This window comes from Leptodactylus fuscus, chromosome 1, assembly GCF_031893055.1.
Source record: "Leptodactylus fuscus isolate aLepFus1 chromosome 1, aLepFus1.hap2, whole genome shotgun sequence".
Classification (NCBI taxonomy): domain Eukaryota; kingdom Metazoa; phylum Chordata; class Amphibia; order Anura; family Leptodactylidae; genus Leptodactylus; species Leptodactylus fuscus.
In genome coordinates, this window is record NC_134265.1 from 211,230,505 (window position 1) to 211,255,944 (window position 25,440).

At 40.7% G+C, this 25,440-nt stretch overlaps 1 protein-coding gene across 3 annotated transcripts in view; it reads left to right on the forward strand.

The window, feature by feature from the left end:
* The window catches only part of HDGFL2 (HDGF like 2), a 61,889-nt gene that overhangs the window by 21,064 nt on the left and 15,385 nt on the right, over positions 1–25,440 (forward strand). The window contains exons 10-16 of one of the 3 annotated variants that reach the window (XM_075283392.1): positions 40–125; positions 215–282; positions 368–438; positions 860–961; positions 2,001–2,166; positions 17,677–17,769; positions 22,345–22,415. In XM_075283392.1, the coding sequence (XP_075139493.1) occupies positions 40–125; positions 215–282; positions 368–438; positions 860–961; positions 2,001–2,166; positions 17,677–17,769; positions 22,345–22,415 (657 nt within the window). Of the gene's footprint in view, positions 1–39; positions 126–214; positions 283–367; positions 439–859; positions 962–2,000; positions 2,167–17,676; positions 17,779–22,344; positions 22,416–25,440 lie in introns of all 3 variants that reach the window. The other 2 variants (XM_075283387.1, XM_075283398.1) reach the window with 2 other exon arrangements.

Here is a 25,440-nt window from a genome sequence, read left to right on the forward strand (position 1 = left end):
GTGCTTGCCATGCTAAGTGATGTATCTTTCCCTTCAAAGGTCAAGTCTATAAAAAAGCCAAAAGCATTAGCATCTGGAAGGAAGCAAAGCCAGAAAGAGAAACATAAAGATGGACCAGTGGGAAGGTTAGAGGAGTATCTGAAGAAAAATCTGGTTTATATTTTAAAATCAATAGAGATACTGGTTTTGTTCTAACCCTAAACAATTTTTTTAGACCAACGAAAAGAGCAAAAGTTGCAAAGAAACTCGAGGTTATAAGTGATCGAACAGTTGAGAAAAAAGGTGTGGTGGATTTGCATTTTGCATTAAAAGATGCTGTCCTGTGTGGCATCGGTACATTACACAGATATCTTGTGCTCTTTTACAGATTCTAGTGTTGAAGAGGAACTCCAGAAGCTGCACAGCGAAATCAAGTTTGCCTTAAAGGTGGACAGTCCTGTGAGTTTGAGGAAGTTCATATTAATCTTGTATAAAACTACTGACTAAAGCTACGTTCACACCTGTACCAGGTTTGGGGATTATGATCCCGAATCCGCTTGAAAAATTCAGAAAGAAAAAGTCCTTCAAGCAAGTCTTTTCTCTGCATATTTCAGGCAGAAACCGGCAGACCCCATCATAGTCTATGGAGTCTGCAGGTAACTGCTTTTTAAGCGGATTGGGTTTCCGTTTTTCTAGTCCCCAAGTAGATCCGAAGAATGTAAACCTGAACGTTACGCGTAACGTAAATTATATGACAAAATGAAAACCATATATGAGTGTTGTCAATGATTTTGCTTATTGATAATTTGACACTTGAACACAGAATTTCCAATGACTGATTATATTTCCAACCACTATTCCTGCCTTTGTGTGTTCTTAGGATGTACAAAAATGTTTAGATGCTCTTGAAAAGCTAGGAACTCTTCAAGTGACTTCTTGCATACTACAAAAAAACACTGATCTGGTGGCAACACTTAAAAAGGTGAGAACTGTAGTAATTTATCTATCTATTATAGTTTGTTTTTTTATTTATTTTACTTTTAAATGCCATTTTTGGGTGTTTGATCAGAATACACCCTTTTGGGTAATTGGAGCTGTTTGCCAGAGCAGCTGTTATGTCTTGGAAGACAAACTCTAGAATACAAAATGAAATGGAATTCTTTCTTGGATTCTATGTACAAATGCCTTGTTAGGCATTCAAATAAATTATTGTTGTACCATATTATATCTTTCTCTGGATATAATTTTTGGTACCAAACTGGATGGTACAGTAAATAAACAGCCCATTGCTTTAACCTCTGGTTTTGCATGGCTGTGTCTGGTTACCGTATATTTTAAAAGGGTTGTTCAGGATAAATTTAAAAATTAAATACTAAACCTCTTCCCTGCCTAACTTCTAATTTACTTAGTAAAAAAAAACAAAAAACCTCTATATTTACCCATATCCCATTAACCATAAACCTTTCTGTTAATCTGATGAGGTTCCGTTTCCAAAAACAAAGCATCACCAATACATATAATCCACCCCGTCCCAGTCGCATTGAATGGGTAATCCCTTTTAACTTAAAGAGGACCTTTCATGGTTTGGGGCACAGGCAGTTCTATATACTGCTGGAAAACCAACAGTGTGCTGAATTCAGCACACTGTCAGCTTTCCCGATCTGTGCCCCAAGTGAAAAGCTAGCGGTCCCGGTACAATAGCTCTTCAGTCAGAAGGGTGTTTGACACTGTCAGGAACGTCCTTCTGTACAAGCAGCGCCAATAGCGATGTACTGTGTGAGCGGGGACGAACGCCCCCTCTCTCTGCTCACAGTAAGGACTGTGAACAACTACTGTACAGAGACCGCTAGCTTTTCACCCGGGGCTCAGATTGGGAAAGCCGACAGTGTGCTGAATTCAGCGCACTGTCGGCTTTCCAGCAGTATATAGAACTGCCTGTGCCCCAAACCATGAAAGGTCCTCTTTAACTTTGTTTCAAATCCATCCATCCTTCTGACAAAAAAAAATATCTGTCTTGATAGATCCGTCGGTACAAAGCCAATCGGGCAGTTATGGACAAGGCTTCTGAGGTTTATAGCAGAATCAAAGCTGGTATTCTTGGATCAAAAATCGGAAGCCAACAGAAAATAAATGAGGAAGATAACGGTAGTCAATTGGTGGAAGAAACGATCAAGGATCAAGATGAAGGTAAGCCATTGTTCTATCTGCTGAGATAACTGCACATTTATATTGTGGTTGCCCAATGAAGGCAAAACTATTTCTGCAGTGTGGCCTTAGGTTTCAACTTGTCTATTGGACAATGTCCTTTTTTTCTTAGTAAAAAAAACAAAACACAATTTTAAACTGACACAGTACAGTAGTCTTTATAAAGGCTATTCCAGATTTTGTGATTTTTGCACTTGAGAAAGAGCGTCTTACAACCCGAAATGCAGGCTGTTCTATACAGCCTGTAATGGGCATGAAGCCAAAAAAATGCAGAGTGTGTCACAAAAGAAGAATAAGGAAAGACACCATTTATCAGTGTGACACCTGCCCTGATAAACCTGGCCTGTGCATGAAGGAGTGCTTCAGATTGTACCACACTTCCATGGAATATTAATTTTAGAATTTATTTTCCATGGAATATCGCCTATACATCACATACTCTGCACAGATTTACTTTCATCCGTTTATGCAATATTTTCTGGATAATAAATTATTGCCATACAAGCTGCATCCAAATGTTTGCTATACTTCTTAGTAAATTTTTTAAGGGGTGTAATTTAACACTAACGTCACTGAAGTCAAGGGGTCTAGTTACCAAAATGGGGTCACATTTCTGGGGGCTTTCACTGTTTTAGCACTTCAAGGCCTCTGCAAATGTGACATGGTAGCTAAAATCAATTACAGCCAAATCTACCCTGTAACTATTGTTCTCTCCCACTGTGTGACCATACATCACTTTACGTCCACATGTGGGGCATTTCTGTAGTTGGGAGAAAATGCTTGACAATTTGTGGGGTGCATTTTCTCTTTTAACCCCTTGTGGAAATGCAAAATTTTGGGTTAAAGCAACATTTTATAGCAAAAATGTCGCTTTTCCCTTTGCTGGGCCAATTCTGCTACACTCCTGTAGGGTCAAAGTGCACACTATACCCCTTGATAAATTCCTTGAGGGGTCTAGTTTCCAAAATGGGGTCATTTTGTTTTGGGGGGAGGGGTTCTACTACTCTGGCACTATAAGGGCTCTCCAAATGCAACATCGTGCCTGAAACAGATTCCAGCTAAATTTGCCCTCCAAAATCCCAATAGTGATCCTTCTGCTCTGGACCTTAAAGCGTGCCCATAGATCATATTACATCCACATATGGGGCATTTCTGTTGTTGGGAGAAAATGCATAACAAATTGTGGGGTTCATTTTCTCTCTTAACCCTTAGTAAATGTGTAAATTCTAGGGCTAAATGAATATATTATTAACAGAAATTGAAAAATGTTAATTTGACCTCCATTTTGTTTTAATTACTGTGAACTGCTGAAAGGGTTAAGAAACTTTCTAACTGCTGTTTTGGATTCTTTCAGGAGTGCAGTTTTGAGAATGGGGTGACTTATGGGGGGTTTCTTAGAGAGACCTTTCAAGTTCCCTTCAAAACTGAACTGGTCCTTTGAAAAATGTGTTTTGGAAATTTTCTTGAAAATTTGGAAAATTACTGCTGGACTTGTAAGCCTTATAATATCTGAAAAAAATGAAAGTGTGATTAAAATGTGATTGCTACATAAATCAGAGACATGGTTAATTATAGCTCTGAAAAAATTTGGGTAGTATGGCTTTCCATTTGAAAGGCTTACAATTTCAAAGTTTGAAAACTGCATTTTTTTTTTTTTCAAAATTTTCGCCAAGCTTCCTATTGTTTCATAATCAAAGACAAAACATATCGATGAAAATTTACTACTGACATGAAGTACAATGTGTTACGACAAAACAATCTCAGAATCACTTGTCTAAGTTAAAGCGTCTCAAAGTTATTGCCATTTAAAGTGGCACATGTCAGTTTTGAAAAAAGAGGCCTGGTCCTTAAGTCACTTTTGGGCTGTGTCTGTATGGGGTTAAAGATTGGACTCAAATGGGTCTTCAAAATAGACAATGTCCCGAAGCATATTGCCATCGTATGGGCTGTACCGAATTATTTAAAAGCATAATAATCTTAGTGTATGTAAACTTATGACTTTGCAGAAAGTAATAAAAATGCCTTTAATTATTTCTCTCTCATTATTTTGGCATTTGACAAATATAAATAATTTTGGTAATCCTAATTAACCTAAAGCGGGAAAGGTTTATTCTGATTTTCAGATATGTCAGATAGTGAGAAAAACATGCATATGAGCATATAAACTTCAGGTTTCAACTGTGTGTCTATAGTAGTCTGTGTGATAAATTATCTTCTGGTTAGTTTTTGTTCCTTGTAGCGAATATGTCTTGGCCTGGGTCATATTTCTATGGTAATTTCAAATCCTTTCCACAAGATGCAGGTGATCAGCTAAGAAGGATGGGAATTCAGTACCAGCAGACTCTAAATAGAAAGTCTTTGACTGTAGCTTGTAAACAGATGGCATGACTGCATTGCATCCCTTAGCTAGGTACTAAGTGCATCTAGATCAGAGGTTCTCAAACTTATTTTGTCTACCGCCCACTTTGAGAATTAATTATTTTCTAGCGCCCCCCTCCCCCCCCAATTTTTTTTACTTTACTACATCTTAAGAATCACAATCGCAGTCATTATGTTAATAATTAAATTATGTGTGTCATGTGAAAATAAGACTTTCTGATGAGGGTAATGTAAAGAATCGAGTATTAAAAACTTGCTAATGACACCACTCACAGTATTCACCACCGCACGTACAGCACTTTACTTAGTCGCTAAATTCACTTGTTTTCGTAATATCGTCGAATGACATGACTGGCTGTGACATGATGGCGCGTGCGCTTTTATATGAGGCAGCGGGCGGGCCTAGTACTTTCGAGATTGGACTAGAAACTTCTCGCTTCGCATTGGAGCTTACCGCCATCTATGGTACAGTTTGACAACTTTTGGACAGGAAATAGTTACTGTCTAGTCCCCTAGATGGCGTTACACGAGGAAACACGCGTAAAGGAGCGGTAAAGTTTGTGTTAAAAGCAAAAAAACAATTTTAAAGGGGTAGCCTCATGAAGCTTGATCTGCCTTCTAAGCTGCCTAAAAATCTTCTTTCTTCCTGTTTGCTCGCGTCAATTAGCCCCGCCCCCAAATTAACGTGTAGCTCCGCCCACCACATAGCGTGATCCTATGGGATGACTGAAGGGCCTGTGATGTCATCAAAAGGTCCTGTAGACTTGGACTTACCTTGTACGGAGTTTCCTAAAGGATCTGGCTCCTCTGCCCACTAGCAGCCTGCTCTATATAATAAAGCTTTATCCTAGTGAACAGAGAGACCAGGTCCTTTAGCCCAGTAGGATTTAGACTGCTTTATATAAGAAAGCAGCACTTATTCCACACACCCCCCTCTATCTCACAGCAGGGAGCTAGGTGATGTGTATGTGATGTGTATGTGTGGTGCAGACACAGGCTGGCTCCGTACACTCAGCCCCCCCCCTCCCCCCACACAGCAGGGAGCTACATCATGTGGCTCCCTCAGCAATGAACAGGGGGCCAGGTGCTAGTGTCCATAATGAAGTGAATAAACTAAGATAGTGGACAAACAAAGCAGTTTTGCTGAAGCAATGTATTTAGGAAAAGTCTTACATTCACATTAACAAGCAGTATAGATAGAATCATTGTTATGATACCACCCCTTTAAATTAGCCATCGCCCCCCTAAACCGCTTCAACGCCCCCCAATCTTCTCTGTGCCCTTTACTGCCCCCCTATAGGCCTCCAGCGCCCACAAGGGGGCGTTATCGCCCACTTTGAGAAAGACTGATCTAGATTGAACAAAAGAAAGGTGCATGACCTCAAAAGCATGGATGTCACAATTTTAGTTTTAGAACCATAAATGCACCAAAAAAAAACAATGGCCAGGGAACACCAACCAGTTAGTGATATCACAGATCTAGACATTGAGCATTAATATGCTCCCCAAATAATGTATCTTGTGAATGGAGTATGATTAGCCGGTTAAGGACCAGGCCCAAAAGTATGTTAAAGACCAGGTCTTTTTCTTTTTTTTTTTTTTTCAAAACGAACGTGTCACTTTAAATGCCAATAACGTTGAGATGCTTTAACTTATACAAGTGATTTTCAGATTGTTTTTTCGTAACACATTATACTTCATCTTAGTGGTAAACACTAATCAATATTTTTTTATTTATTTATAAAAAAAAACTAGGAAATTTGATGGAAATTTGGAAAAAATTGCAATTTTCAAAATGTGACATTCTCTGCTTTTCAGGCAGATAGTCATACCACCCAAACACATGAAGAAATATTATCTCCCATATCTCTACTTTATGTTGGCATCATCTTTTGATTGTCACAAGGCTTACAAGTGTAACAGCGATTTTCTAGATTTACAAGAAAATTCCCCAAACCAATTTTTTAGGGACGACTTCAGTTCTGTAAGGAATTATAAAGTCTTGTATAATAGAAACTCCCATAAATCACCCCATTTTCAAAACTACACCCCTCAAATTATTCAAAACAGCATTTGGGATGTTTAACCCTTTAAGCATTTCATAAGAATAAAAATAATATGGAGGTGAAATTGAGACATTTCATATTTTTTACTAATACATTCATTTAGACCTAAAATTAACAGTCACAAAGGGTTAAAGGAGAAAATGCATCTCACATTTTGTTATGCAATTTCTCCCGTGCACAGAAATCCCCCACATGTGGGTGTAAACTGATTTTTGGGCACACTGCAGCGCATAGAAGGGAAGGAGCGACACGGTGTTTGAACAGCAGATTTTGCTGGAATAATTTTCAGGCACTATGTCTCATTTGCAGTGCCCTTAGAGTACCAAAACAACGGAAACCCCCCAAAAGTGACCCCCATTTTAGAATTTACACCCCTCACAGAAGTCATCAAGGAGTATACTGAGCATTTTGACCCTACAGTTGTTTCACAGATTTTACTAACATTGGGATTGTGTAAATGGAAATAAATTGACATTTTAGTAATTTTTCAAAGTTTTCATTTTCACAAGGGGTTAAAGGAGTAAAAGCCCCCCCCCCCTCCCCGTTTGTTGAACAATTTCTCCCGAACACGGCAATACCCCATATGTGGTCATAATCTGCTGTATGGGAACATGGCGAGGCTTGGTATGGAAAGAGCACTATTTGGCTTTTGGATGGCAGATTTTGCTGGAATAATTTTTAGGTGCCATGTCTCATTTGCAGAGCCCCTAGAGTACCAATACAGTGGAAACCCCCTAAAAGTGACCCCATTTTGGAAACTCCACCTCCCACAGAACATATCAAAGGGTATAGTGAGCATTTTGACCCTACAGATGTTTCACAGATTTTATTAACATTGGGGCATAAAAATGAAAAATTACTTTTTTTTTTTTTTTTTTTTTTTTTCCAATAAACTGTCAATTTAGCGCCAAATTTTTCATTTTCACAAGAGGATAAAGGAGAAAAAGCTCCCTAAAGTTTGTTAAACAATTTTTCCTGAACACAGAAACGCCCCATATGTTTTCATAATCTGCTGTATGGGAACATGGTAGGGCTAGGGAATGGAAAGATTTGGCTTTTGAAGGACAAGTTTTGCTGGAATATTTTTCAGGTCCCATGTCGCATTTGCAGTACCCCTAAAGTACCAATACAGTGGAAACCCCCTAAAAGTGACCCCATTTTGGAAACTACATCTCTCATAGAATTTATCTAGGAGTAGAGTGAGCATTTTGGCCTCACAGCTTTTTCACAGATTGTATTAATATTGGGACGTAAAATGAATAATTTATTTATTTTTTCCCCAATGAATCGTCCATTTAGTGCCATATTTTTAATTTTGAAAGTAGTTAAAGAATTAAAAGCCCCACACAGTTTGTTACACAATTTCTCCTGAACATGGCAGTACCCCACATATGGTCATAATCTGCTGTATGGGTACATGGTGGGGCTTAGAGTGGAAAGCGCACTATTTGGCTTTTGGAGGGGAGATGTTGCTGGAATAGTTTTCAGGTGCCATGTCGCATTTGCTGAGCCCCTAAAGTATCAATACAATGGAAACCCCTCAAAAGTGACCCCATTTTAGAAACTACACCGGTCAAGGAATGAATCAAGGGGTATTATCTTTTTGAGCCTAAAATGCTTCCCAAAAATTAATGTACAAAATGAAAATTGAAATTTTTAAAGAAATATGCCATTTCAGTGCCCAATATGTTTCACTTACTTTGTGTTGTCAGAGACCTGCACTCCTAAAACTATTAAGGGGCCATCCTGGGGGTCAGAAAATTATATATGTGGGTGTAAACTGCTGCTTGGGCACACAGCAGGGCTCAGAAGGGAAGGAGCACTGTGCTTTTTAGCTTTTGGGGTACAGATTTAGAGGGACTTTCTGGGCGCCATGTCGTTTTTGCCGAGCCCTGGAGGTGCCAGTAAACTGGAATTCACCAAGAAGTGACCCCATTTTGTAGGGGCAATTTTAGGGCCTCTGCATATGTGACATGGTGTGCAAAAACGAAGAATCTAAATCTGCACTTCAAAAGCACATATTGCTCCTTCACATTTGCGCCCTGCTGTGTACCCAAATAGCGGTGTATGTCCACATGTATGACAACTGGTGTACCCTGGATAACGGACTTAATGCCATATGTGGGTAGAAACGGCTGTTTGGGCACAGAAGGGAAGGAGCGCTACTTTGGTTTATGGAGCACAGTTTGGTTTTTGGACGTCATGCCACTTTTGTGAATTGCTAATAAAGTGGAATCCGCAGACATGTCACCTTTATTTTGGACACTACCCCACTGATGGGATTTATCAAGTGGCGTAGCGAGCATTTTTAACCCTTGAGTGTTGTGTTTATTTAGTTTCCAGAAATGAAATTGCAACTGATAATGAGAAGTTAAAAATGAAAATTTTTCCAGAGATTCGCCATTTCAGTGCCCGATATATTGTTCCCAACTTATGTAGCAGAGACACTCCAAAAACTGTTAAGCGGGTATCCTGGGCACAACTGCTTTTAGAGTGTTCATCTCCTACAAGGCGGGCACAACATTTTACATACTGAAATGACGTATTCCTGGAAAAATGGTCATTTTGACCTCTCACAATCAGCTTCCTATTCATTTATGGATAACTAGCAGAGGACCCGGCTTTGCACGGGTATTTCATATTTGGTTTGTGTAGTGGCCCCATAACAATTGGCCAGTTTGTGAATTGGTGTATTTTGTATATTGTATGCGTGTGTGTCCATAAGTATCATGTGTATCTCATTTCGGATATTAGTGACAAACCAGGGTTTGGTTGTTTTGGAGAACTGGAGTGAAGCAATATCGCACGTATGTAATTATTGGGCATGTGGAACTGTGTGCAGACGCACGTATATGTAATCCTGCAGCTTGTACCCCCGCAGCATCCCTGGTAAGGAGGCCCTGGGCACCCCTCTGGCTCCCCAAACTACTGTTGCGCGGCCTCCTGCGCGACCCCCTGCGTGTCCAAAGTCCTATTCAAAGCACTGTCTTGCAGCACCCTCCCCTCCTGCGCGACCCCCTCGGCCCCGAAAGTCCTATATCGCGGCCCCCGGCCCCGAACACTACAGTCCTCCGTGGTTACTCACACACAGCGAGTGAGGCCGCGTGTCCGCTTCACTCCGCAGCTGTGGGTATGCAACATTGTGTCCGGAGCGCTGGCTGTGCACACCTGAGCCTGCATGTCAGTGAGCCGCCGCCATGTTTTCTGGCTGGCACTTCATCCATTGCACCGCCCACAGGATGCAGGCAGACCTATCGGAGCCCTGCTGAAGCCGGGGATGACGTCATCTTAGGTCCTGCAGCGTAGCAGGACCATACGTTCTCCGGTAGCGGTCGTGATGTCGGGGGATGGAGTGGCCTATGAAGTAGCCTATGTCTCCTTCCCAGTCACCATCCAGGTATGTGTGCAATCTCAACCAAATACATTCAGCGATTTGGCTGTAATTGAGGAACAAACACAAACTTTCACATTTATAATATTAGTAGGATAAGTTATAGCACCACTTGGGGGTTAAAAATGCTCTCTCTACCCCTGGATAAATCCTTCAGGGGTGTAGTTTCCAAAATAACGTCTCATATCACAGATCCCACTTTACTGGCGTTTCAGCTCTGCAAAAGTGTCATGGCATCCAAAAACCAAACAGTCTGTGCTCCAAAAACCCAATAACCTTTCTTCCCTTCTGTGTCCGGCTGTGTCCTAATATCAGTTAATACCCACATATGGCATTACGTACAGTATCTCGGGTACACCAGTGTCATTCATGTGTCATAGACTGCAGTTTGGGCACACAGCAGGGCTCAGAAGGCAAGGAGCGCGATGCGGCTTTTGTAGTACAGATTCAGATGTTTGGTATCTTGACGCCATGTCATGTTTGTAGAGCCTGTAAGGTAGCAGAAAAGTGGATTCCCCAAAGGACTGACCCCATTTTGAAAACTGCATCCCTCAAAGAATTTAGGTGGTTTAGAGAGTATTAGTATCCCAGACGTGACTGCACAGCGGATGGTGAAGACGGAAGCTGTGCGGAGAACTTTGGGGACACCAAATTACATACTCTATTGTCTTTTCCCTCATAAGCTGTAAATCTGAGGTGTCACACAGCCTGTATTCTCTTCCTGATGCAGCCAGTTGTGGTCTAATGATTTGGCGGGTTTTTGTCTTCACATTGCTAGATGCTATATTTTCTTTATTTTTCTGGTGACATGGCTATATAAGGGCTTGTTTGCAGGATGAGATACAATTTGGTAATGACACCATTTTTGGGTGCCTACAACTTATTGAATACATTTTTATTAACTCTTTCTTGCTGTATTTAAAATAAATTAATTAATTCTGGCATTGTGTTTTACCTTTTTAATTTTATGCCATGCAGCATACAGTATAAGTAACATGTGCCCTTTATTCTGCGGGTCGGTACGATTACGGCGATACCTCATATTATTTTTATGCAATACTAATTGTGCAGAGGAAAAACACATTTGGGGACATTTGTTGGCCAAAAGTATTGGCACCCCTGCAATTCTGTCAGATAATCATTTTCTTCCAGAAAATGATTGCAATCACAAATTCTTTGGTATTATCTTCATTTAATTTGTCTTCAATGGAAAACCACAAAAAGAATTGTCAAAAAGCCAAATTGGATATAATTCCACAGCAAACATAAAAAAGGGGGTGGACAAAAGTATTGGCACTGTTTGAAAAATCATGTGTTTCTTCTCTAATTTGTGTAATTAACAGCACCTGTTACTTACCTGAGGCACCTAACAGGTGGTGGCAATAACTAAATCACACTTGCAGCCAGTTGAAATGGATTAAAGTTGACTCAACCTCTGTCCTGTGTTCTTGTGTGTACCACATTGAGCATGGAGAAAAGAAAGAAGACCAAAGAACTGTCTGAGGACTTGAGAAGCAAAATTGTGAGGAAGCATGAGCAATCTCAAGGCTACAAGTCCATCTCCAAAGACCTGAATGTTCCTGTGTCTACCGTGCGTAGTGTCATCAAGAAGTAGCCCATGGCACTGTGGCTAACCTCCGTGGATGGAAAAGAAAAATTGACGAGAGATTTCAACGCAAGATTGTGCGGATGGTGGCTAAAGAACCTCGACTAACATCCAAACAAATTCAAGCTGACCTGCAGTCCGAGGGTACAACAGTGTCAACCCGTACTATCTGTCGGCGTCTGAATGAAAAGGGACTGTATGGTAAGATACCCAGGAAGACCCCACTTCTTACCCAGAGACATAAAAAAAAGCCAGGCTGGACTTTGCCAAAACTTACCTGAGAAAGCCAAAAACATTTTGGAAGAATGTTCTCTGGTCAGATGAGACAAAAGTAGAGCTTTTTGGGAAAAGGCATCAAGATAGAGTTTACAGGGAAAAAGAGGCCTTCAAAGAAAAGAACACTGTCCCTACAGTCAAACATGGCGGAGGTTCCCTGATGTTTTGGGGTTGCTTTGCTGCCTCTAGCACTGGACTGCTTGACCGTGTGCATGGCATTATGAAGTCTGAAGACTACCAACAAATTTTGCAGCATAATGTAGGGCCCAGTGTGAGAAAGCTGGGTCTCCCTCAGAGGTCATGGGTCTTCCAGCAGGACAATGACCCAAAACTCACTAGAAAATGGTTTGAGAGAAAGCACTGGAGACTTCTTAAGTGGCCAGCAATGAGTCCAGACCTGAATCCCATAGAACACCTGTGGAGAGATGCTCCTCGGGGGAGTTGAAAGCTCCGGGATTACTGTGCTGTCTATCTTCAGCTTTTCCACTTATCAGCCAGTTTAATTGAATTTGGCTGATAAGGGCTGAGATAAGGAGTCCATTACTTCTGTATGTAATGCAAGCTGACTCAAATCCAGCTCTGCTACATCAGTTTCCACATCCGCTTTATACTGTAATGTAATGTAATGCCCCTTTTAATGTTTCATATATACAACCACCTTGAGGCAACTTTGCAGCAAACAGAGATTGCAAGCAAAAATTGCACAAAAATTCAAATTTGCCGCTAAAGTGCGACTCGAGCAATCCCTTTCTGCAAACAAAATGTACTTTCCAAAAAACTTCAAGATGTGAGGAGTTCATACATACCACACATGTATATATTTACAGGGACGGGTGTTAACCCCTTAGTGACCTTTGACGTACTATTACCTCATGGGCGCTAGGTACTTGGCGCACCATGAGGTAATACTACGTCAAGGCAATTCCGCCCACTCACTAGCTGAGCGGGCGGAATTGGAACCGGGTGATAGCTGTTACCGACAGCTATTACCCTTTTCCATACTCTCCGGTTGGTGCTTTTACCAATCGGAGGTTTTAGCACTTTGTTTGCAATGGTCAAACATGACCACCGCAAAAAAAGCGTTCCGCGATCTTCTTCCCCCCAACCCCCTCCAAAATACATCTCATCCCGCAAACAACAAGCCCTTATATGGCCACGTCACCAGAAAATTGAAGGTAATATAGCATCTACCAATGTGAAGACAAATAAAAACAATCGCCAAGTTATTAGAACACAGCTGGCTGCGGCAGGAAGGGAATATATAAGCTGTGTGAGCAAATATCAGCAGACACCCCATATTTAGAGCTTATGAGGGAAAATATACCAGAAGTGACCCCCAGAGTGACTCCCCCCAATCATAGGAGCTACTGGGACATAGTAGGAAATTTGGTATACTCTGCACAGTTTACATATTCCCTCTTCACCATCCGCTGTGCAGTCACGTCTGGGATACTAATACTACACTAACACTACACCCCCTGGTTCTTTGAGGGTGCAGTTTTCAAAATGGGGTCACTTCTTTGGGGAATCCACTTTGCTGGTACCTTACAGGCTCTAAAAACATGACATGGTATTCAGATACCAAACATCTGAATCTGCGCTCCAAAAGCCACATAGCGCTCCTTCCCTTCTGCGCCCTGCTGCGTGCCCAAACTGCAGTCTATGCCACATGTATGACACTGTATATCGGATGTAATGTATATCGGATGTAATGTCATATGTGGGTATAAACTGATATTAGGGCACAGCTGGACACAGAAGGGAAGAAGGGTTATTTGGTTTTTGGAGCACAGACTTAGTTTGTTTTTTGGATGCCATGACACTTTTGCAGAGACCCTAAAATTGGCCGTACAGAATGGGGTCACTTCTTGGGGAATTCCAGTTTACTGGCACCTCCCAGGGCTCTGCAAAACAACATGGCGCCCAGAAAGTCCCTCTAAATCTATACCCCAAAAGCTAAAAAACGCAGTGCTCCTTCCCTTCTGAGCCCTGCTGTGTGCTCAAGCAGCAGTTTACACCCACATATTTAATTTTTGGCCCCTTAATAGTTTTAGGAGCGCAGGTCTCTGACAACACAAAGTGGGTGCAACGTATTGGGCATCGAAATTGCATATTTCTTTAAAAATTTCAATTTTCTATTTTTGGGAAGCATTTTTTAGTCTCAAAATCATAATGCCCCTTGATATATTCCTTGACTGGTGTAGTTTCTAAAATGGGGTCACATTTGAGGGGTTTCCACTATATTGATACTTTAGGGGCTCAACAAATGCGACATGGAACCTCAAAACTATTCCAGCAACATCTGCCCTCCAAAAGTCAAATAGTGCTCTTTCCATTTTTAGCCTCACCATGTAACCATACAGCAGATTATGGCCACATATAGGGTATTGCCGTGTTCAGGAGAAATTGTGTAACAAACTATGGGGAGCTTTTAGTTCTTTAACTACTTGCAAAAATTTTAAATATGGCGCTAAATGGACGATTTATTGGAAAAAAAGTAATTTTTCATTTTTACGTCCCAATGTTAATAAAATCTGTGAAACGGCTGTGAGGTCAAAATGTCACTATACCCCTAGATAAATTCTATGAGGGGTGTAGTTTCCAAAATGGGATCACTTTTAGGGGGGTTTCCACTGTATTGGTACTCTAGGGGCTCTGCAAATGCGGTATGGCCTCTGAAGGCCAGCAAAATCTGCCCTTCAAAAGCCAAATAGTGCTCTGTCCATTCTGAGCCCCACCATGTACCCATACAGCAGATTATGGCCACATATGGGGTATTGCCGTGTTCAGGAGAAATTGTTTAACAAACTGTGGGAGGCTTTTTCTACTTTAACCCCTTGTGAAAATGAAAACTTTGGGGATAAAGTTACATTTTAGTCATTTTTCATTTATACATTCCAATGTTCGTAAAATCTGTGAAATGGCCGTAGGGTCAAAATACTCACTATACCCCTTCTGTGAGGGGTGTAGTTTATAAAATGGATGTCACTTTTGGGGGTTTCCATTGTTTTGGTAAGCTAAGGGCTCTGCAAATGAGGCATTGCGCATTAAAGCTGTTCCAGCAAAATCTGCTGTTCAAAAGTCCAGTGTCGCTCCTTCCATTTCGTGCACTGCCGTGTGCCCAAAACTCAGTTTACACCCACATGTGGGGTATTTCTGTGCACGGGACAAATTGCATGATAAACTGTCAGATGCATTTTCTATTTTAACCCTTTGTGAATGTGATAATTTTAGGTCTAAATGAATGCATTAGTGAAAAAAAGTTAAATGTCTAAATTTCACCTCCATATTATTTTTATTCTTATGAAAAGCTTAAAGGGTTAGCAAACATCCCAAATGCTGTTTTGAAAAACTTGAGGGGTGCAGTTTTGAAAATGGGGTGATTTGGGGGTGTTTCTATTATATGGGCCTTTACAGTTCCCTTCAGAACTGAAGTGGTCCCTAAAAAATTAGTTTGGGGAATTTTCTTGTAAATCTGGAAAATCGCTGTTACACTTGTAAGCCTTGTAACATCCAAAATAAATAAATTAATAGACAATCAAAAGATGATGCCGATATAAAGCAGAGATATGGTAGATAATATTTATTTATGTATTTGGGTGGTATGACTATCTGACTGAAAAGCAGAGAATTTCACATTTTGCAATTTTTTCCAAACTTCCATCAATTTTTTTTTTTTAAATAAATACAAAAATATTGATTAGTGTTTATCACTAACATGAAGTATAATGTGTTACAAGAAAACAATCTCAAAATCACTTGGGTAAGTTAAAGCGTCTCAAAGTTATTGCCATTTAAAGTGACACGTCAGATTTGAAAAAAGAGGCCTGGTCCTTAACGCACTTTTGGGCTGTGAGTCTAAGGGGTTAAAGAAACACCAAAATCGCAGAAATGCACCATCCCATTTTGTGCATGCAAATTAAATAGGAGTTTACATAAAAATGTTATTTTCCATCCCCCTATAAAAATTTTAGCAAGCTATACGTTCATCTCTAGTGATAATAGTTATTACTATTATTTTAGCGTGTAACAGACATCGCTAGAAACTTATTTTACTATAGAAAGCTCAGGTGTGGACAGGACAGGGATTGGGTGAAATGTAAACTTTATGCACGAGTTTGTGTATATGTTTTGTAAGTTTTTGGTTTTTGCACAATGGTAACAGCACCAATAAACTTTCTGCTTATGTTTAGAGGGTATTACATAAGAATACCCCACTGGTAAAGCTCAGGGGGAAATTACATTATAGCTGTATGTGACAATCAGAGTGCGAAAGTATAGTATGCACTCTGATTGGCAGGAGAAGGGTTAATAGGGACAGAAGAGTCCCTGCCAACCCCCTCCTGGTGTCACATACAGGATAGCACAGATAATGATGATCATTCATTATCACTGTGCATGTTGCTGCAAGCTGCCCCCTTGCTACAATTTAAATAATGCTTCCGAGACGGGGGGGGGGGGGGGGGGGACACTTTAAAGTCCTATATATCTCTGGACTGCATTAAGATATCTTGATGCTTTAAAATTTAATTTTAAGGAGGAGAATCTCCTCTTTAAAATGATACCAAGCACTTGAACTTAAAGTTTTGGAGGGATTCACTGTTGAAATGCAGTCGGGAATTGAGATCTGCAGTTGGATCTCAATGCCAAGTAGCGTTTTCAACAGTGAATTGCTCTAAAACTATAAATTCTATCATGAAGTCCTTGCTATCATTTTAAAGATGAGATTCTCCTCCTAAAATTTTAAAGCATCAAGATATGTTCAGGCAGTCCAGAGATATCGGCATTAGTAGGGAGGATGCATTAACTACATCCTCCACTACTGAAGTGCCACCCTGGGAGGACGTAGAGCTGACGTCCTTGGCATGGAAAGGGTTAAAGTATTAAAAAATTCAAATCACTCCCCTTTCCCTAGAACACATATAAAAGTAGTTAAATACTATGAAACACATACACATTAGGTATCCCTGTGTCTGAAAACGCCCACTCTACAAATCTATAAAAATATTTTTCCTGTACAGTAAATGCCGTAGCAGGAAAAAAAGTCAAGTGCCAAACTTTTTCACTGTTTTGCCTCTGATAAAAATTTTAATAAAAAAATGATCAAAGCAATACCAATTCCCCAAAATCATATAATTAAAAACTACACCTGGTTACGGGTGTCATAATATGGCGACTTTTAGAAAAAAAAAAAAAAATTGGCACAGTTTTGTATTTTTGTTAAGGGGTTAAAATGTAAATAAAAACCATATAAATTTGGTACAGTATCTCCAGAATCGTACCGAAACATAGAATACAGGTGGAATGTCATTTTGGCCGCACAGTGAACGCCATAAAAACGAAGCCCATAAGAAAATCTCAGAAATGCACTTTTTCTTTCAAATCCCCCATTCTGAATTTTTTTTTTCCCACTTCCCAGTACATTGTACAGAATAAATAATGGTAGCATCATGAAGAAAAATTTGTCCCGCAAACATTAAGACCTCATTTGGCTCTGGGAGCAGAGAAATAAAAAAGTTATGGGGTTTGGAAGGAGGGGAGTCCAAAACGAAAATCAAAAAATGCCGTCGATGGGAAGGGGTTAATATGCAAACAATAACGTTTGTCACAATATTGGTCTGAAAGTGGCCAACCCCTTTAACTCTGGTTCATTTTTATATGTCGGCACTACAAAAAAGAATCCAGAAATCTCCAACATCAAAAGATAACTTTCTGTATATTATATTACAGATGTGATGCTTTATTTCTAATTGTGATTTCTTTCTCCCTCTCAGCTTTTTCATTAAATGGAGATAATGTGTCCCTTGAAACTGAAAACAGGAGAGACGACGGAAAGAATCCCACACCTTTAGAGAATGCTCCTCAAGGTGAATGTAGTGAGTATGCTTTTTTGAACTATAAATATTTAATTCTTTAATATACAACAAAATTTGTTTGGGTCTTTCGGATTATACAAATGTAACCAGATTAAAACGAATATTTGTTTTGTGCCTGGCCATGCAACCTTTATATGTGTAGTGCAACCATTTTATTACATAGTAAAGTGTGAAAGTTCAAGTGAATTGACAACTGTGATAAGTGTAAATGCAAAATAATTCTTAAAGCAAAACAAGCCTGTAGTTTTAAACCATGTTCCAGTTTACTTTTTACACTCTGTTCACACTACTCTTTGGATTCCACCACTTAGCACTGCAAAAAAGGTCACTATGTACAGTGCTATTTACGCCGATACATAAAGGCGTATGAAAACCCAGAGGGAACACTACTGTAATAGTATATCTATTTAAAACTAGAACTGCAAGCTGGTGAAGAATAGGTTTTGGTCTGTGTTTACTATCATGGAAACTATATTTTAGTTGCTTGGACAACCCCTTCGATCTGCTGTGGGCAGTGGAAAAAAACAAAACGTACTCTCCTGTCCCCGTTGCTCCAGTGTCCTCTTGCGCCTCCTGGTTCGTCTGGTCTCCCAGGTCTCTTACAGCATGGTGCTGAAGCCGCTGATTGGCTTCAACAGTGACTGCTGAAGCCAATCAGCGGCCTCAGCACAACGTCGGAAGACGCCACTGGAGCACATGAACCAGGAGGTGCAGGAGGACACCACAACTGGGACAGGTGAGTATGCATTTTTTTTTTTTCACTGCCCCCAGCAGATTTAAAAGGATTGTCCTTTTTTGCTTGGACAACCCCTTTAAGGCAAACTGTAATGGCCCTTAAGCCCTAAAGACATGCATTGCAATGTAGCAGATGTTGGGGTTTTAAATATACCAGACTTCAGTTATTGTAAACCTGACAGGCTGAGGCATCACTTCATTGATATCCCCACTGATTCGTCCACTTTTCTTAAATTGTCGAGCAGGTTGGAAAGAAAGCGACACCTTTTTGCTGCGTTTATTCTAGTAAATCCCCACCTTTCTTTTTTAGCTCACCACAGCATACTGTATTAAAAATAAGGGTTAATAAAGGACAACTTAATGTGTAACTACATTTTCTGGAAAACACTTAATTTTCCGTCAACATATGTGTAATTAATTTTTGTAATATATTTTATTTACACATTTTGACTCCATTCTGTGAAATGAAATCCTGCATTTTTAACCCTTTCTTTTGATTCTCTATTAAAGGGGTTGTCTAGTATAAAACAATATTTTTAAACTAAGGCCCCCATGTCCCCCCTTCTCTGTCTTTCTAATATATGTTTATTAAACATATTGGATATTTTGACAGTAATATATATAGGTCATGTGAAGTACAAATTGTGATATGGCTCAAAAAATGCCAACATTTTACTGTATATGCCTATTTTTTATGTCCTATCCCCTTCAATCACAACCCTACTCCACTCTTACCTAATTCCCCAACGACTCTTATATCTAATATTTAAGTATTCCATAATGGCAGTCTCTGTTCAACAGGATTGGCATATAGCAAAAGTTGTGCCAATATTTAAAAAGGGGTCTAAGTGAGCCTGAAAACTATAGGCTAGTAAGTTTAACCTTTGTTGTGGGAAAATTTGAACGTTTTCAAAGAAATGCTGTCTGGTAAGTTTTGGATTGAGGACATGACCCTTTTCAAAGGCATTTGATGATGTACCACACAGAAGGTTGGTGTATAAAATGAGAGAAATCGGACCAGGTAAAATGTGTACTAGATTAACAACTGCCTCTCAGATGGGATACAGAGGATGGTTAATGGTACACTCGGAGTCACTATGGGATAGGTATTGGGTTTTCTTTCCCCTAATATGGGATAATTCCCTATTGACCTAATAGAAGGTTTATAGGGAAGAATCTAATTAGTTGTAGCAACTAAGCTGTCCACACAGAAGAGGATAGTTTAATATTACAGAGGGAGTTGGGGAAATTAAGTTTGGGCAGGGACATGACAATTAGGCTTAGTTCACACGCAAATCCGTGTGTGCATATTCTGTCGTGACAGCCGCGATGGGATGCCGCTGCAGTACACTGTATCCTGTCTCGACTTTCCGCTTTGGATTAGGCCCAAATGAATGGGCCTAGTCCGGAGGGTGCTGCGGCAAGGTCGATGCCACGGCTGATTCAGCCGCAGAATTCGCCTGAAGAAAGGGTAGCTCACGTCGTCTTTTTTTCTGCTAACGGCAACATGCCGCTAGCAGAAAAAAGAACGCTAGCGGTCTCCATAGACCACCATTGTGAGGGGGCGGATTATGATGTGGATTCCATGCCATAAAACGGCAACATCTGGCTCAACTACTTCAGAGGTCTCTACAAAAACATCCCTGAAAACCTAACCCCAGAACAGCAACAGATAATCACCAAACTGAGGGACATGGAGAAAGTCATCAAAGACTTCCAGAACCCTCTGGACTCACCAATCACCATAAAAGACATACAGGAAAGAATTGCCCTGCTGAAAGGCAAAAAGGCCAGCGGCCCTGACGGCATCCTACCAGAGATGATCAAACACAGCCCTCCAGCAATACACACGGCACTGGCAAAACTATTCACCCTCGGCAATGGGCACTGATTGAGGGCGTTGCCGCCAGTTCTCCTTTCTATAATACATATTTAAAACCCAACATCCACTGTACCATTATGACAGATTTCGGGAAAGGGTTAAAAGGCTTTTATATTATGCATTTTAAAAAAACCAAAGTAACAAGTTATTCTAGAACCTCTATAATGTATAAGAGAGTGGATCAAACCCTACCACACTCCTACTCTTCACATGAGTAGATAAACATCAAATCAGGTTCACAATTCCATCCCATTCATCTGTCCCAAAAATGTAAATCCTTACACAATGTTCTCAGACCTTTCCATCCAGCACATCCACATTTTGATAATTTTCTGCTACCTTATTTGTAATACCCAAAGGACACACCCACACCATCAATATTCAAGTGAAGTAAAAGTCATGTAAAAAAAAAAAAACACCACTTCATACCAGACAAGGCAAACCTTATGATGCACTCAGCTCAGTTTGTCAACAAAAATTGAACTGGTGGATAATTCAGCCTCCCTCCAATCCTTGTTCGTTAAGTCAGGAACATCCCGACGCCACCCGTTAGAGGCCCTATCACAGGGCCTAGGCTCGGCAGACTACAACAGTATAAGACTGTCTAAGGGGATTGGCAAGGTTAGATGTCCCAAGGAGATCCTCCAGAAGTTATGCATCTGGCCATGGAAACCTCTATTACAATTCCATATTAAATTATAAAACACGGGGTAAAATTGCCACTAAAAAAGGCTTTGGGGGATAGTAGTGAACAGCAAACTTAATTCAACAAACTTAAACAGCAGTACCAGTGCCAGGCAGCTGTTAATATGGGGATGTATCACAAGAGGAATATATAATCATGACAAAAACATGATCACTGGTCAGACTATGTATGGTTTGCGATGCACAATTTTGTATACCTAATATATATATGGCCTCGTTCACAGCTGCGTCAGTAATCTGTTCGGGGGAGTCCACATGGGGACCCCCCCGAATGGACTACCGAACGCTTTTTTCAAGCGGCGTGCAGTGAAAGCACACAGACCCTCATGCGGACTCCCCAAACGGATTACCAAATGCAGATGTGAACCAAGGGTAAGACATAACGAAACTAGAGTTGGTGCAAAGGAGGATGACCCACCTGTCCATGGGTATTTTGACTCGCTCCTTGCAAACTACTCCAGTTTGAAAGGAATTTTCTCAAGACCTTATGTTTCTTTTTTTTTTTTTTTTTCTTATGGTAGAGTTGGAAGGGACCTCAAGGGCCATCGGGTCCAACCCCCTGCGAGTGCAGGTTTTCCTAAATCATCCCGCTATATGTTTATCCAGATTCCGCTTGAAGATTTCCATTGATGGAGCGCCCACCACCTCCCGTGGCAGCCTATTCCACTCTCTCACTACCCTCACTGTCAGAAAGTTTTTCCTAATGTCTAATCTGTATCTCTTTCCCTTTAGTTTCATCCCATTGCTTCTTGTACTTCCTTGTGCTAATGAGAATAGGGTAGATCCCTCTGCACTGTGACTACCTTTCAGATATTTGTAGACTGCTATTAAATCTCCCCTCAGCCTTCTCTTCTGCAAACTAAACAATCCCAGTTCTTTTAGCCGCTCCTCATAGGACATGGTTTGCAGACCTTCCACCATTTTGGTTGCTCTTCTCTGGACTTGCTCCAATATATCGATGTCTTTCTTGAATTGAGGCGCCCAGAACTGTACACAGTATTCCAGGTGTGGTCTGACCAGGGTCAGACCATCACCTTTCATGTATGTTCAAAAGGCTTTAGATCAGGGCTCACTGAAGGCCAATATAGACTAGTCCAATGTTTTCCTCTTAGCCATTCTAGTGTGTTTTTAGCCGTGTGTTTTGGGTCATTATCCTGTGACTGAGACCAAGTTTTTTTACATTGGACAGCAAACTTTTGTTCCAGCATGCCTTGATAATCTTGATTTTATTGTACCCTGCACAGATTCAAGATATCCTGTAACAGATGCAGAAAAACAGCCCCAAATCTTAACAGAGTCTCCTCCATGTGTCACGGTAGGTACAACACTTTTTTTCTTTTCTTTTTCCATACTCCATTTTTGCATCTATATGATGATTGTTCCCAAAAAGCTCCAACTGACACTCACAGAAGCTTTGTGGCTTGTTAATGCATTTTTGCAAATCCAGTCTCTCTTTTGTATGGTTTGCTTTGAACCACAAATTCCTCCTCTGTCATTTTCCATGAAGTCCACTTTGGCAGAGAAAAAGGGGGATATTGTGATCTGACCTTTGACCTTGGAGTTCACCTCTAATCTCTTTGTAAGTTGTTCTGGGCTTTTTGAATACCATTTGTATTATCCATCTCTTCAATTTGTCATCAACCATGTCCTGGGAGTTTGTATACAGTCCCGTAGATCTTTAAAACTTCTGAACAATATGTTCAACTGTAGTAACAGAAACATCAAGCTGTTTGAGCTGGTGCTAAAGCCTTTACCTTTTAGCAATACAAAAAAATATATATATACTCACCGGCCACTTTATTAGGTACACCTGTCCAACTGCTCGTTAACACTTAATTTCTAATCAGCCAATCACATGGCGGCAACTCAGTGCATTTAGGCATGTAGACATGGTCAAGACAATCTCCTGCAGTTCAAACCGAGCATCAGTATGGGGAAGAAAGGTGATTTGAGTGCCTTTGAACGTGGCATGGTTGTTGGTGCCAGAAGGGCTGGTCTGAGTATTTCAGAAACTGCTGATCTACTGGGATTTTCACGCACAACCATCTCTAGGGTTTACAGAGAATGGTCCGAAAAAGAAAAAACATCCAGTGAGCGGCAGTTCTGTGGGCGGAAATGCGTTGTTGATGCCAGAGGTCAGAGGAGAATGGCCAGACTGGTTCGAGCTGATAGAAAGGCAACAGTGACTCAAATAGTCACCCGTTACAACCAAGGTAGCCAGAAGAGCATCTCTGAACGCCACACAGTACGTCGAACTTTGAGGCAGATGGGCTACAGCAGCAGAAGACCACACCGGGTGCCACTCCTTTCAGCTAAGAACAGGAAACTGAGGCTACAATTTGCACAAGCTCATCGAAATTGGACAATTGAAGATTGGAAAAACGTTGCCTGGTCTGATGAGTCTCGATTTCTGCTGCGACATTCGGATGGCAGGGTCAGAATTTGGCGTCAACAACATGAAAGCATGGATCCATCCTGCCTTGTATCAACGGTTCAGGCTGGTGGTGGTGGTGTCATGGTGTGGGGAATATTTTCTTGGCACTCTTTGGGCCCCTTGGTACCAATTGAGCATCGTTGCAACGCCAAAGCCTACCTGAGTATTGTTGCTGACCATGTCCATCCCTTTATGACCACAATGTACCCAACATCTGATGGCTACTTTCAGCAGGATAATGCGCCATGTCATAAAGCTGGAATCATCTCAGACTGGTTTCTTGAACATGACAATGAGTTCACTGTACTCCAATGGCCTCCACAGTCACCAGATCTCAATCCCATAGAGCATCTTTGGGATGTGGTGGAACGGGAGATTCGCATCATGGATGTGCAGCCGACAAATCTGCGGCAACTGTGTGATGCCATCATGTCAATATGGACCAAAATCTCTGAGGAATGCTTCCAGCACCTTGTTGAATCTATGCCACGAAGAATTGAGGCAGTTCTGAAGGCAAAAGGGGGTCCAACCCGCTACTAATTTTTTTTTTTTTTTTTTTTTTTTTTTAAATCTCAACCAGTCAACATCCCATCCCTGGTGCACAAGGGACAAAAAAAAATAGTACAAAAGCAGTCTAATAGCAAAACTCCTCATTTGACAACTGATTAATCCAGAGTTTCCATTTTTATTATATTTCTGATAGTCACAATTGTTTGTTTTTTTTAATATATCTACTCGAACAAAGGACCCTATATATATATTTTTTTTCCCTCCAGCGCCTAATTCTAAGACACGTTAATTGACTATTTCCCTATGAAAGTCTTCAGTAGATGATACCTTTTTTTAATGGCTAAGTCATAATGATGACAGATTGTAACGTTTCGAAGCTCCCGGCTTCTTCTTCAGATATAACTAAAAACCATTTCTGAAAGCTGCATATTTATGTACAACAGGACACATAGATAGAATTTTAGGAGGGAAGGGGGAAGAGGCTTATTGATATGTACATAAACAAATCCCCAGTTCCCAGTTCTTATCAGTTCTGAGTGTCTTTATGGCTGTCTAAGTTCAGTGATTTCTGTAGGATGTCAAGAACCCATGTGAAACGTTCATTCCATTCTCCAGATTGTTAAATAGGGTCATGCACTTGTACTCATAAATCCGTCTGTTTTTCTTGGATTTAAAATTCCCTCTTAAAATCAAACTTTTCATGTCATTGGTGATATGATCTTCATTGCAGAAATGTTTTGACACAGGAAGGTCCATTCTTTGTTCTCTAATTGTATGGTGATGTACGTTCATTCTCATTCTGAGCTTCTGACCGGTCTCTTCAACATACAGATTTTCAGTGGAACATTTGGTGTACATGATCAAATACACTACATTAGGTGTGTTGCAGGTGAACGTACCTGGGATTTTATATTCCCTGTTAGTTTAGTATCTCTATCCTGTCAGTGGTGAGAATGTGAAGGCAGGTTTTGCATCTTTTCGGTCTGCATGGAAATGTTCCTGTGTTAGTTGGAGGTGACAGTGAGCTTCTAACCACCATATTCCTGAGGTTTGATGGCTGTCTATAGCACAGGAGAGAGGTCTGGAAATATGGATTTTAGACGGTTGTCTTTTTGCAGTAGTGGGTGTAATTTGCGTGTGATTCCTCTTAGCGTCTCCAGGTGGGGGTTATATGTGAAATCACTGACCTTAGACAGCCATAAAGACACTCTGAACTGATAAGAACTGGGTTTGGGGACACTCGTCCACATCAGGGAGAGTGTGTGCCTACATAGGCAGTACGGAGACTTACAAGTCATTCCTGCTCCGCTAGGGATTATGGGTAAAAGAATATGCAAATCTATTCTCCTGGATGGAATTAGGAGAACAAAGTGCACTCTGTACACCACCCTATAGA